Source organism: Anabrus simplex, chromosome 5, assembly GCF_040414725.1.
Source record: "Anabrus simplex isolate iqAnaSimp1 chromosome 5, ASM4041472v1, whole genome shotgun sequence".
Classification (NCBI taxonomy): Eukaryota; Metazoa; Arthropoda; class Insecta; order Orthoptera; family Tettigoniidae; genus Anabrus; species Anabrus simplex.
The window spans coordinates 44,972,872-44,984,097 of NC_090269.1; the positions used below are offsets into that span (position 1 = coordinate 44,972,872).

General features: G+C 40.2%; 1 protein-coding gene across 1 annotated transcript in view; it reads left to right on the forward strand.

Moving 5' to 3' along the window:
* Positions 1-7,132, forward strand: part of Non1 (nucleolar GTP-binding protein 1) — a 178,992-nt gene extending 171,860 nt beyond the window's left edge. The window contains exon 13 of the mRNA XM_067147951.2: positions 6,927-7,132. Coding sequence (XP_067004052.2) covers positions 6,927-7,082 — 156 coding nt within the window. The 3' untranslated portion in view covers positions 7,083-7,132. The remainder of the gene's footprint in view (positions 1-6,926) is intronic.
* The last annotated feature ends 4,094 nt before the right edge of the window (positions 7,133-11,226 follow it).

Here is an 11,226-nt window from a genome sequence, read left to right on the forward strand (position 1 = left end):
AAAATAAATGCAAAGAGAAAAGGGGAAGTTACCATGGTTTCACGCCAAACAACAAAAGTATGGAAAGGCAACCCGCAAAGAATAAAACATATTTAACAAGAAAATAGGTAATGAAAGCCAATGACAGCAATGTGAAACGAGCAATAAGTAAGTAAAATTAGACACAAAAGGTTTCACGGACTCAAACGTCAACCACCCATGCTCACATATAGACCGAGAGGTTAGGCCGCTGAATAGAGGGACATATAAGAACGTCAACGCACAGCACATAACAAAATAAACAACCGCTCTCGAGCTCAGACAGTATGAACCAGAAAGTGGTCCATCTCAAAGAGACGGAGTGTCTCCAACACCAAAACACACAGAAGCAGGCAAATCGCGTAGTTAGCATGAATTCACACCAGGTCTATGAAGTGGACATGAATTATACAGAACACGCGTTAAAATAATACAACATATAAACTCAAGCGGAATGTTAATGAAGCGACATGAGTAAAGGTCTCGGCCGCACACAGCAAACAATCACACACACACATGAATCCGTGTCACCTTCTGTTCTCAAAATAAACTTAGTGGATCCGTAAATGAAAATACCGAAAGAAGCGTGTAAAAGTAAGGTTAACACACAAATAAATTAGAAACACATGTAATGAGGGAAGCCTTTCTAACCAAACCATGGTGAGCATAGAACGAAACAATAATAAAACCAAGAGAAAATTAAAGAAAACTAAATACCTCAAGTATATAAGCAATTCACATTCTCGAAAGGCCGAGATGTGTACAGACATCTTGAATCTATTAAAATATCTTTTATATGCCACGAAGGCAACTTGGAAATCCAATCCTTCCATCTTCTCAAGTCAAAAAACTCCCCACACAACCAACCAGAAAGGTAACCCAACAAGACGGGGCAGAAAAGAAATGCTTTGACCTATGCTAACATATGAGATGCCATCTACCGGAATAAGGAAAGATTACATAGTGGTAACAACACATGATGGGAAAGAGTAATAGTTCATAGATAAAAGAGTTCGCTAGGAACGTGAAGACTTGAGAAAAGGCAAACGTACCATAAAATGATATGGTGCGGTTGACAGTTCACCTTGGGAAAGAGAAGCTGACTCTGGTGCAAGTGTATGCCCCTCAGACAGGCTGCAGTCAAGATGAAAAGAACAAGTTTCTCGATGACCTAGAAGAGACCATCAGTGAAGAGAGGGCAGTCATCATTGGGGACCTCAACGCACAGCTCAGGACAAACAGGAATGGCTATGAAAAGGTATGGGATCAAAAACAAAAGGAATTCAGTTGAAACCTACAAAGTAATTGAGTATCCTAATGGAAACCTGACCAGGAAAGAAGAGGACTTTTGACTGATGTCAAGGTGATTCCAAGTGAGAACCTCAATAGTGACCACTGGATCTCCACCACCAGCGGGATCAAAAAATGAGGTATTTAAGTTCCAGTCAGTAAGTAGCAGATCTGAAAGACAATGTACCAAAGATAACAACCAGAAAATTACCTAAGATTAAGGTGTGGGCAACTACAACAGATTGGAAGAAGGAGCGACTATCAGGACCGTATAAGAGGACAACTGCGTATTGAAGAAGTGGAGAGTGGGGCGATGACCTAGATGTTAGGCCCCTTTAAACAACAAGCATCAAGCAACAAGCAGAAGTGGAGAGTGGTGAAGTAGAGTGGACAAGATTTAAAAACACCTTGATAAAATAAGCAATAGAGGTTTGCAGGAAGACAAATGCGACAGTAAGGGAAAAAGAGACGCCCTGGTGGAATGAGAGAGTAAGATCATCAATAAAGGAAAGGAACATGGCACAAAAGAATGAGATTGAAAAAAATTTAAGCCAGAACAGGTAAGGGACAAGGGGAAGATCAGAGACCTCGAGCAATTTTACTGGGACAAGAAATTGAGAGTTAAAAGAGTAGTAGAAGATAGTGCTGGGGGAAATTTACTCAAAAACTGAAGGAAGACTGCAGAGGCAATATGCAACTATTGTTCAGTGTGATCAAAAACAAAAGGAATTCAGTTGAAACTATCCAAGTAATTGAGGATCCTAATGGAAACCTGACCAGGAAAGAAGAGGATATCAGAGAGGTTCAGAGGAATCATTTTGATCACCTATTGAACAGGGCAGAAGCAGACCAGAGAACAAAAGAACCGGCTGTTGAAACCTGCACAGTGGTACCTCCCATTACATGAGCAGAAACAGAATCAGCCCTTAAGAAGAAGATGCCGCAAGGGAAATCCCCAGGAATCAATGAAGTCAGCACGGACATGATTAAAGCAGCAGGATTCCAGGGTTTACAGTAGCTACACAGAGTGCACAATGCAGTTTGGAAAGATGGCAAGATACCTACTGATTGGAGCAAGGGTGTCATTATCCCCCTGTTTAAGAAAAGAAATCGCTGAAAATGCTCCAATTACCGGGGAATAACACTTGTTTCTCATGGGCTTAAAATTCTTAAGAAAATCTTAGAGAGCAGATTGCGAGTCATCTTAAAGCCACAGTTTGAAGAGGAACAATATGGATTCAGCCCTAACAGGTCCACAACAGACCTAATCTTCAGTGTCTATATGTTAATAGAAAAATATTGGGAAAAAAAGGCCAAGATCTGTTTATGATTTTCCCTGACATTGAGAAGGCATATGACAGCATTGCAAGAGAGAAGATATGGGAATGCCTGACAAAAAGGAATGTGCTAGAGAGACTGGTGAGGAAAGTTCAGATGCAGCATGAGAACTGTACCAGCTGTGTGCGATTGGGTGATGGACATTCATCCTGGTTCAAGACCGAAAGTGGAGTCCACCAAGGCAGTGCACTATCCCCATTATTGTTTATCACCATCATGGATTACATAATGACGAACATCAAGAAAACCTCTGGTGAACTAAATGCAATGGCCTTTGCTGATGATGTTATGATCTGGGTAGTAAGTGAGGAACAAGTACAGTCGAGACTCAATGAATGGAAGGTTAAGTTCCAGGAGTTCAATCTCAAGATAAGCGAACTCCAAACAGTAGCGATGGCAATAAACAGAAAGGGACGACCAGCGAACATCGTGCTAGGAAACCATCCACTAGAAAGTGTGGAAAGCTTTACATACCTCGGCAGTGTAATATCTCGAGATACACTAGCCACAAAAGAGGTGGCAAATAGAGTGCAAAAGAGCTTTCACTTTTACCAGCAAGTACGAACACTCCTCTGGGATCCCAAAGAACCAACAAAGTCAAAGCTGGTGATGTTCAATCACTACTTCATACCAATCTTAACCTATGTTATTGAAACCTGCACCCTCACTAAGAAAGACTCATCAAGGTTGCAGGCATCCGAGATGAAGTTCCTAAGGTCCACAATTCAAAAAACCAAACTGGATAAGTTTAGGAATGATGTGGTTAGGAAGGAAGCTGGGATTGTTACATCATTGTTAGATCGGATCGGCATGTCCAGACTGAGATGGTTTGGGCATGTAATGAGGATGGAGCCAACAAGGACAGCATATGTGAACTTGGAGCGACATGTGGCAGGGAAACGGATGGTGGGAAGACCAAGAACCCACTGGATGGACATCGTAAAGATGGACATTGCAGATCGGGGAAGGACACTGGAGGACGTCATTAACAACAGAACGTATCTCAATAAGACAGAATGGAAGAGCTTCGCCAGCAGTACCCGGGAAACTGGAAATGTAAAATGATGATGAAGATGATTGATCATTCCAAAAAGAAAGATTGCATTGCATAATAAAACAAAACAAATTGCTATTCAAGCTTGAAAATTACAGATATGATGTAGTTGAAAATAAGGATGAAAATTTATTGTTATCCAATATTTGCATTATAAACACCTGGTTACTATTGGTCTGCTATGTTGGTGCCCATATATTAATTTGACTATTATCCAAGACGGCATTCAAAACTACCAGACCGGACATCATCTCTAACAAGGGGCATCCTTCCAAGAGACTTGATTGTGTGCAACCAACATTCAAAACTCTTGAGATATATTATTTGTCAGTTATCATCTGTTGGGAAATGTAAAAATAAGTATTTGTTCCTCAATTACGTAACAAGCTAGTGCATAAGTTTTGTGTTGTGACCTTCATTCACAAAAGTGGAGTTCAGGCTGCATACTTAATGACATTTTGTCATTCAAGAGAGCATAGTGTTGCTTACATTTGTACAATCAAACTGCAAATACTACAAAAATGTTTATCAAGCAAGGATTCAAAGCATTGATCCATTTTCAGTCTTCATAGGCAGCTGGGAGCATACAGGCAAGTCTGTTAGCTCTTAGATGGCATACTTAACTGTGAATGTATCTTTCACCTATACAATATCTATTTTATTTCTGTGGTTTATGGTTTAGAGTTCATTTAACAGTCTGCCATAATAGGTCACCTAAAACAGCTTGTTAACTCTTAACGTATCAAGGGTATGTGCAATAAAATAACATGCAGTAATAACATGTTTAAGGAGTGGTCTTTTATCCTTGGTATAAGGCAGAGTTGCTCAGCTGGGCACCTGTTGAGACTAGCCCAGTGTGGCGAGGTAGGCTTGACATAACTGCAGGCAGCTTATGTGAAGCGTACATCACAGTCAAGCGAGAGAGCGAACACATTGGTACAGCAGAGGAGGAGTGCCGATCAGTTGTGTCTGGTGGTGGTGATTACTGTTTTAAGAGGAAGTACAACTGGTTAACCATCCTCTATTATAAACTCTAATTAGAGGGAAAAAATGGAAGGGACCAAGACTTCAAAAAGTTAAGATATCAGCCAGCGAAAGACAAGGCCCACGAAGGACGTGAAAATGAGACTCCCTAGGCCCTCGAAACCTAATACTATCAGGATTGGAAAAGAACAAGAGTTGGCCAAGAGAGGTTGGGTAGGAAAGAAAAGTGAGAACAAGTAAGTGTAAGCAATGCCAGGACTCAGCTAGGGGGTACCATGATCACCAATCCACACTCCCATGTTAAGACCCCCTGGGGCCCTTTTTAGTCACCTTTTATGACAGGCAGAGGATACTGAGGGTGTTACTATACCAGCCGCAACCACAGGGGGATTTGATTGTAGCTACAAAATGTTGATGGGAGTACAGCATAAAGATGCTATCATTGCAAGAAAAACTTCCTTTTCCCTTTCAAATATTTGTGTGCGATTTATACCACACTCGATATGATCAGACATGGTTTTATTTTCCTACATACTGAGCTTGATAGCTGCAGTCGCTTAAGTGTGTCCAGTATTCAGGAGATAGAGATTTCGAAGCCCACTGTTGGCAGCCGTGAAAATGATTTTCCATGGTTTCCCATTTTCACACCAGGCAATTAATTACATTAATGTACATTTATTACATGTACATTAATTAAGGCCACGGCCGCTTCTTTCCCACTCCTAGCCTTTTCCTGTCCCATCGTCGCCATAAGATCTATCTCTGTCAGTGCGGCATAAAGAAACTTGCATTTTCTTATATTTACACATTCAGATAAAACAGACCTAGTCACTGAGAAAAAAAGAGGATGAGTGCATGGTAATGTAGTTCCCTGCACTTAATATTTCATCAGAATTTTTAATATTATCAAAGTATAATTCGTAGAGCCTCCATGGCTTGGGCGGCAGTGTGCCAGCCTCTTATCACTGGGTTCCGTGGTTTAAATCCTGGTTACTCCATGTGAATTTTTTGCTGGACAAAGTGGAGGTGGGACATATTTTCCTCTGGGTACTCTGGTTTTCCCTGTCATCTTTCATTCCGGCAACACTCTCTCCTATATAATTTTATCTGTCACTCGTTAATCACTACTGCGGAGGAATGTGATAGGCTTCGGCAGCTGGCACAGTTCCTATGCTCACTGCTAGAACAATTCATCCCATTCTTGACCCAGTCAAATGACTGAAATAAGCTGTGGATTTTCATTTTCATCATAGTATAATTCATGCCGCATGTATATAAAAACCATGTGGATACCCACAACAAACATTATATCTATAGGTTCATTTGTTTCTGGAAAAATGCATCTGCTAAGGAACTTTTACAACACCTTGCATTTTTTTGAATAGACTGTATAAAGATACATGTCGAAGCGTGCAAGGTACAATTTACAGTTTCTTGGATTGAAAGGACAGAATTTCCACTAAAAAAAGTAAAATCTCTCTTATCCATTCAGTAAAACATAATACATGATTCAAAAAGTTTCATGCTTGATTTTGCGCAGTGTTCTAGTTTTTGTGACTTTTCCTGTTCGTTGAGTTTCTGAAAATAGTATTTTAAATCTGTTTTCAGTATCACATAAATGAGCATGTTTCATTTTATAATGGTGTTTTACTGCTTTTTCAGTATAACAGGCTGCTCTCCTAGTAGGCATTTTACATGGGCCACTGCTAGCACCAAAAAAAAAAAAAAAAAACTGTTCTTCCCACTGGCTCTCTGCAGTGAGATTCGGCAAGGCCCTTTCTTTTTCATTAGTTTCTACCATTATTTGGAACTCTGGTATCGCTACAATGATCAAATCTGACTAGCAGGCCTTCACCTGGCATTGACCATGACTCCTTGTGACGTAACCACATCACTGTGGCTGAATAATATCCTTATCGCCTGCCTTCCGCCCAGTTGCAAGGCTTGATGCCTGCGGGACGAAATGCCCAGTGTGAGCACCACTGTTATAAAGATTATATACTGCTTGTTTTCCTTCATAGGTAGATTCATTTTGCATTGGTGTCATTTGGCACTAAACTGAGAGATATTGTCCTTAAAACATAACAGTGTTAAATCGGTTGCACTACGGCAAGGGGCTGGTAGGTCTGTTAGTATATTTGTACATTTATATTAACACTAAATTAAAAATTGTGTTTTCATTTTAGTGAGTATTTCTGCTGTGCCGGTGTTTTTTTGAACTTTTATATTGTACGCTTTTCAGATGAAGAAGAAACTGAAGAACATTGCTCATAAAGCGCTGAAGAAGAAGATTGCTCGCAAGGGTATGAAAGGAGAAGCCGATAGGTTTATTGGAACAAAAATGCCAAAGCACCTGTTTTCTGGAAAGAGAGGGGTTGGAAAAACAGACCGGCGATAGATAAGGTGTGAGCATTTCTGTAGTTATGTCAAATAAACTTTTTATTGGTACTGGTTGGTTATTTGTATTTTTTTAAATCCCTCCTAGTTTGCTATTAGATGGAGTATTTAGATTTAAGAGCCATTTGTTATTTTGATAAATAAACATTCTAAAGTAGTCATTGCTTAGGTCATTGGGAAGCTGTTTGCCTCCACTGCTCTTCATAAATATTATGTATAAAATGATCAAAATACTGAAGAAGAAATACGAAGATGAATTGGTGTTCGCATGTGATGTCATCATGTGGGATGAGAGAGAAGATGAGGTACAGAAATGCCTGAACTGATAGAAAGAGGGATTCAACAAGTTTGGATTTAAAATCAGTCAAATCAAAAGAAATGGTTCAGCTCTTCAAATAACATAAAGTGTTCTGTCTGCTGACAATGGAGTTATGTATGAAATTAGAACCAAGTTTAAAGCGGGTGCAAGCTTCTACAGTTTCCCAATTCTTCTTCTTTTTTCATCATCATCATCTTCTTCTTCTTCTTCTTCTTCTTCTTCTTCTTCTTCTATGACCACATAGGATGCCTTTAGTCAGTCCATCGTTTGGCCAAACAACTGTTGGCAAGTGTGACCTTGCTTGACTATCCAAAACGAGGACGTCCAAGCCCTGGTGATACACCACTGAAACTTCACGGGAGGCACTGGGGACACTTCGTAACCAAAATACCCCCAGCAATGAAGAAGGTTATCTCATCACAGAGATGCAAAGTTTGTGTGACATGGGGTCTGAGGAAGGAATCATTTGAATGCCACCGGTGCAAGGTGGCGCTGCACGTGTATGACCGTTTCATGATCTACCATACACACAAGGACTTTACAAAGTACTGTACATCTGACAGTAGTTTGGATATTTCCTCTCATTAGGTTGCTGTAAAGCATGCTTTTTCAGTGTTGGTTATAATATAAAGTAATGAAAATAAATGGTACACCAAGGCATAAATAAGTTCAATTAAATGGTATGTGAATGGGTTAAACCTTTGAAATGGCATGGAGAAAGCTATTTTCGAAAAGTATCCAACAAGGTGCATTTACATTATTCAAATAATGCACTTGGATAAATCACCGACAAACATATAACCTTACGCAACGAAAGAAAAACATACGATTCAAAGACGAGGACAAATTATGCTGGCTCCATTGTGCAAAATGCAAATGCTTTATTTTTTGGTTTACTGTACTGTTTGCATTTTTTAGATGCCTTGTACTTACACGGAAAGTGTCCAACACCCTTAAAACATCGTAGCTTATCGAACTTTCCTATCATGAGGAAAAGAAGTCTCGCTTCCGTGTGCATTGCAACACAGTACTATGACCCTCCACACTTGTACGATTTCCTGGCTGACAATTATCTCCTTTAAAACCATAAGTCCGTTTGGGCTCGGCATTAAAAAACGCAGTTTCATTGGCATTGACAATATTGTTCGGTGTGTACGAACTGATTATATGCAGTTTTCGGGGATTCTACTTCTCCACACACTGCCTGCTACGTGATATTATGGCATTTCTTAAAACGCTGAATACAAAAGAATTACGATTTTACTCAGGATTAGCAAATATGAATTACACTGTAGACGCACCAAAGTGAGTGAAAGTACAGAAAACTACCCCAGCAGGTTCCAGAAGATACATTCTATTATGACGAGGATAACTTTTGAATTTAAATTGCTCTGAAAAACACTAAATATTTTAAAAATATAAAGGTAGTTTTGAATTAAGTCTGAATTTTGGTAATGGGGACTGACATTGTTTTTCGAATGACGATTATCCGTATTTTGAATGAAACAATTTAAATAACATGCCAAACCGTACCTCATGTTTCCGGGAACGAGAGCTTCTTCTAATTGGGGGGATTTTGAATTATCGAGTTTCCCGTGTGAGTGAACGTTAACTCCAGTTCCTTGGCCACATTTTAAGACGAGATGGAGAGAACTTGGAAAAGGTAATTTTACAAGGCAAAATTGAAGGCAGTAGACCACGAGGAAGAACAGCAAGCAGATCGATAGATCAGGCGAAGAAGATCACTGGGCTACCACTTCAGGTCATATTAACGAAATGTGAAAACCGCTCGGGATGGAGACATCTTGTCAAGGTTGCAACAAGGAAATGGAGTTATGAGGTCATGACGCTCAGTAATGAGCACGACGACTAATGATGATGACTGTACTAGCACAGAATTGAGGCTCCTTACTTTGTACATAAAGATTACCAGAACAGACTAAATTGGAACTTATTAGTCTGCCTCCAACTAGTGTTACAACTGAATGTTCCGGATATTCTAGAAGAATCACGACTGAAATGGTTAGGCCTCATTATGCAAATGGAATCGATAAGAATGCCCAAAGCCTTCTTTGAAAGAAAAATGAAGAGTCATTTCTGAAAACAATCATCCAGTGTTAGAAGCTGCATCATTTGAAAGGTTTGTTTCTTCATCCTCATCCCTTGCCTCATTGCCTTGTGCCTCATTACAAACAATCCCTCGTCTAGCCAGAAGGTTTAATCGCTTGCCTTAGTTAGTTCGTCGAGTGTTTGGTTCCCCAACATATGTTCTTTTTAAGTATTCCACAAAAGAGTCATCCACGATCTCTCAAGACTGTTGGAATCAGCCTCTGTTGAATCTAGGATTTGTGCCAACACCTTTGGTGAACAGAATGGAGGAATTCCAGATTTACCAAACTCAGGGATGATATTCAGTACCATATTTAGACCATTTCCTTAAGCAGTCCTAGGAATTCAGACTTACAGAGAACGCCTCTGTGTTGTCTTTCAGTCAACCAAGACATCTTTCCATATCCTTTTCAATGGTCTAAAACATACTGCATCTAGCGGCTGACGAATATGGGTAGAGTTTGCCAGTTTGAGTGCAAACCAAATGTAAGTCTTACAGAAGCTTACCACATGCAAGGAAATATGGCTGGTAAGTTGTCCCCAATCATAACTTCAGGACCTACCAATTTCTTTACAAAGGTTAACAGTTCTCTAAATCAAGCCTCAAACACATTCGTAACAAACCAACCACTGGCATTTCAATTGTATCCAGTCCCGTTATGTCCTCCCTCCTTCCATGTATCGTTATGTATCATATACAGTACGTGTTTACTTCTGTAAACCACGTAGGGTAGAAGTACTTTCCCGTAAGCTATGGCAGATGCTATGACACTGATGCTGTCCAGGATACATTCAGGATGTTTGGCTCCTCGTTTTGCAATTGCCTTAAAACCAGAACAGCAGAAAGGGTTAAAAGAAAAAAAGACGACCACATATAATACTATGTTTCTCTTAAAATATCTAGTTTTTTGCACCCAGCAAAATATTTGCATTTGCATAGATTTTTGATGTGACATACCCTGGATAGCTGAAGGGGTCATTTTGACACCTGTACAATTCCTTATTACAACGCAGCACTTTGCGTTTTCAGACAACAGTGTGTACCCGATCTGGACTATTAGTATTGTTGGGCTCTTACTATCATATGAATGTTCCAGTTAGCAGGATTATTGTATTTATCCCATTTAGAAAGTGTATTTCTTACAGACAAGTCATGTTACAACCGTCTTTTTACTGACGAGGTGTCTCGAATGCTAGAAGATTCAGATGTTGAATATGAAAGTGAAGTATCCGATGATGATGATGATGTTTTGCTTCAGACAAGCGGGACTAGTGAGGACGAATATCACAAAGAGACAGCAGATGAATTATCAGTAGAACTAGAAAGTGCTATTTTTTTTTTTTTTTTTTTTTTTTTGCTAGGGGCTTTACGTCGCGCCGACACAGATAGGTCTTATGGCGACGATGGGATAGGAAAGGCCTAGGAGTTGGAAGGAAGCAGCCGTGGCCTTAATTAAGGTACAGCCCCAGCATTTGCCTGGTGTGAAAATGGGAAACCACGGAAAACCATTTTCAGGGCTGCCGATAGTGGGATTTGAACCTACTATCTCCCGGATGCAAGCTCACAGCCGCGCGCCTCTACGCGCACGGCCAACTCGCCCGGTAGAAAGTGCTAATCTGCCTCCAAACTTGCCTCAAATGTCTCAATATTAGGTGTTTCATCAGTGAAGGCCAGGCTAAGTGGCTCAGACGGTTCAGGTGTTGGCCTTCTGACCCC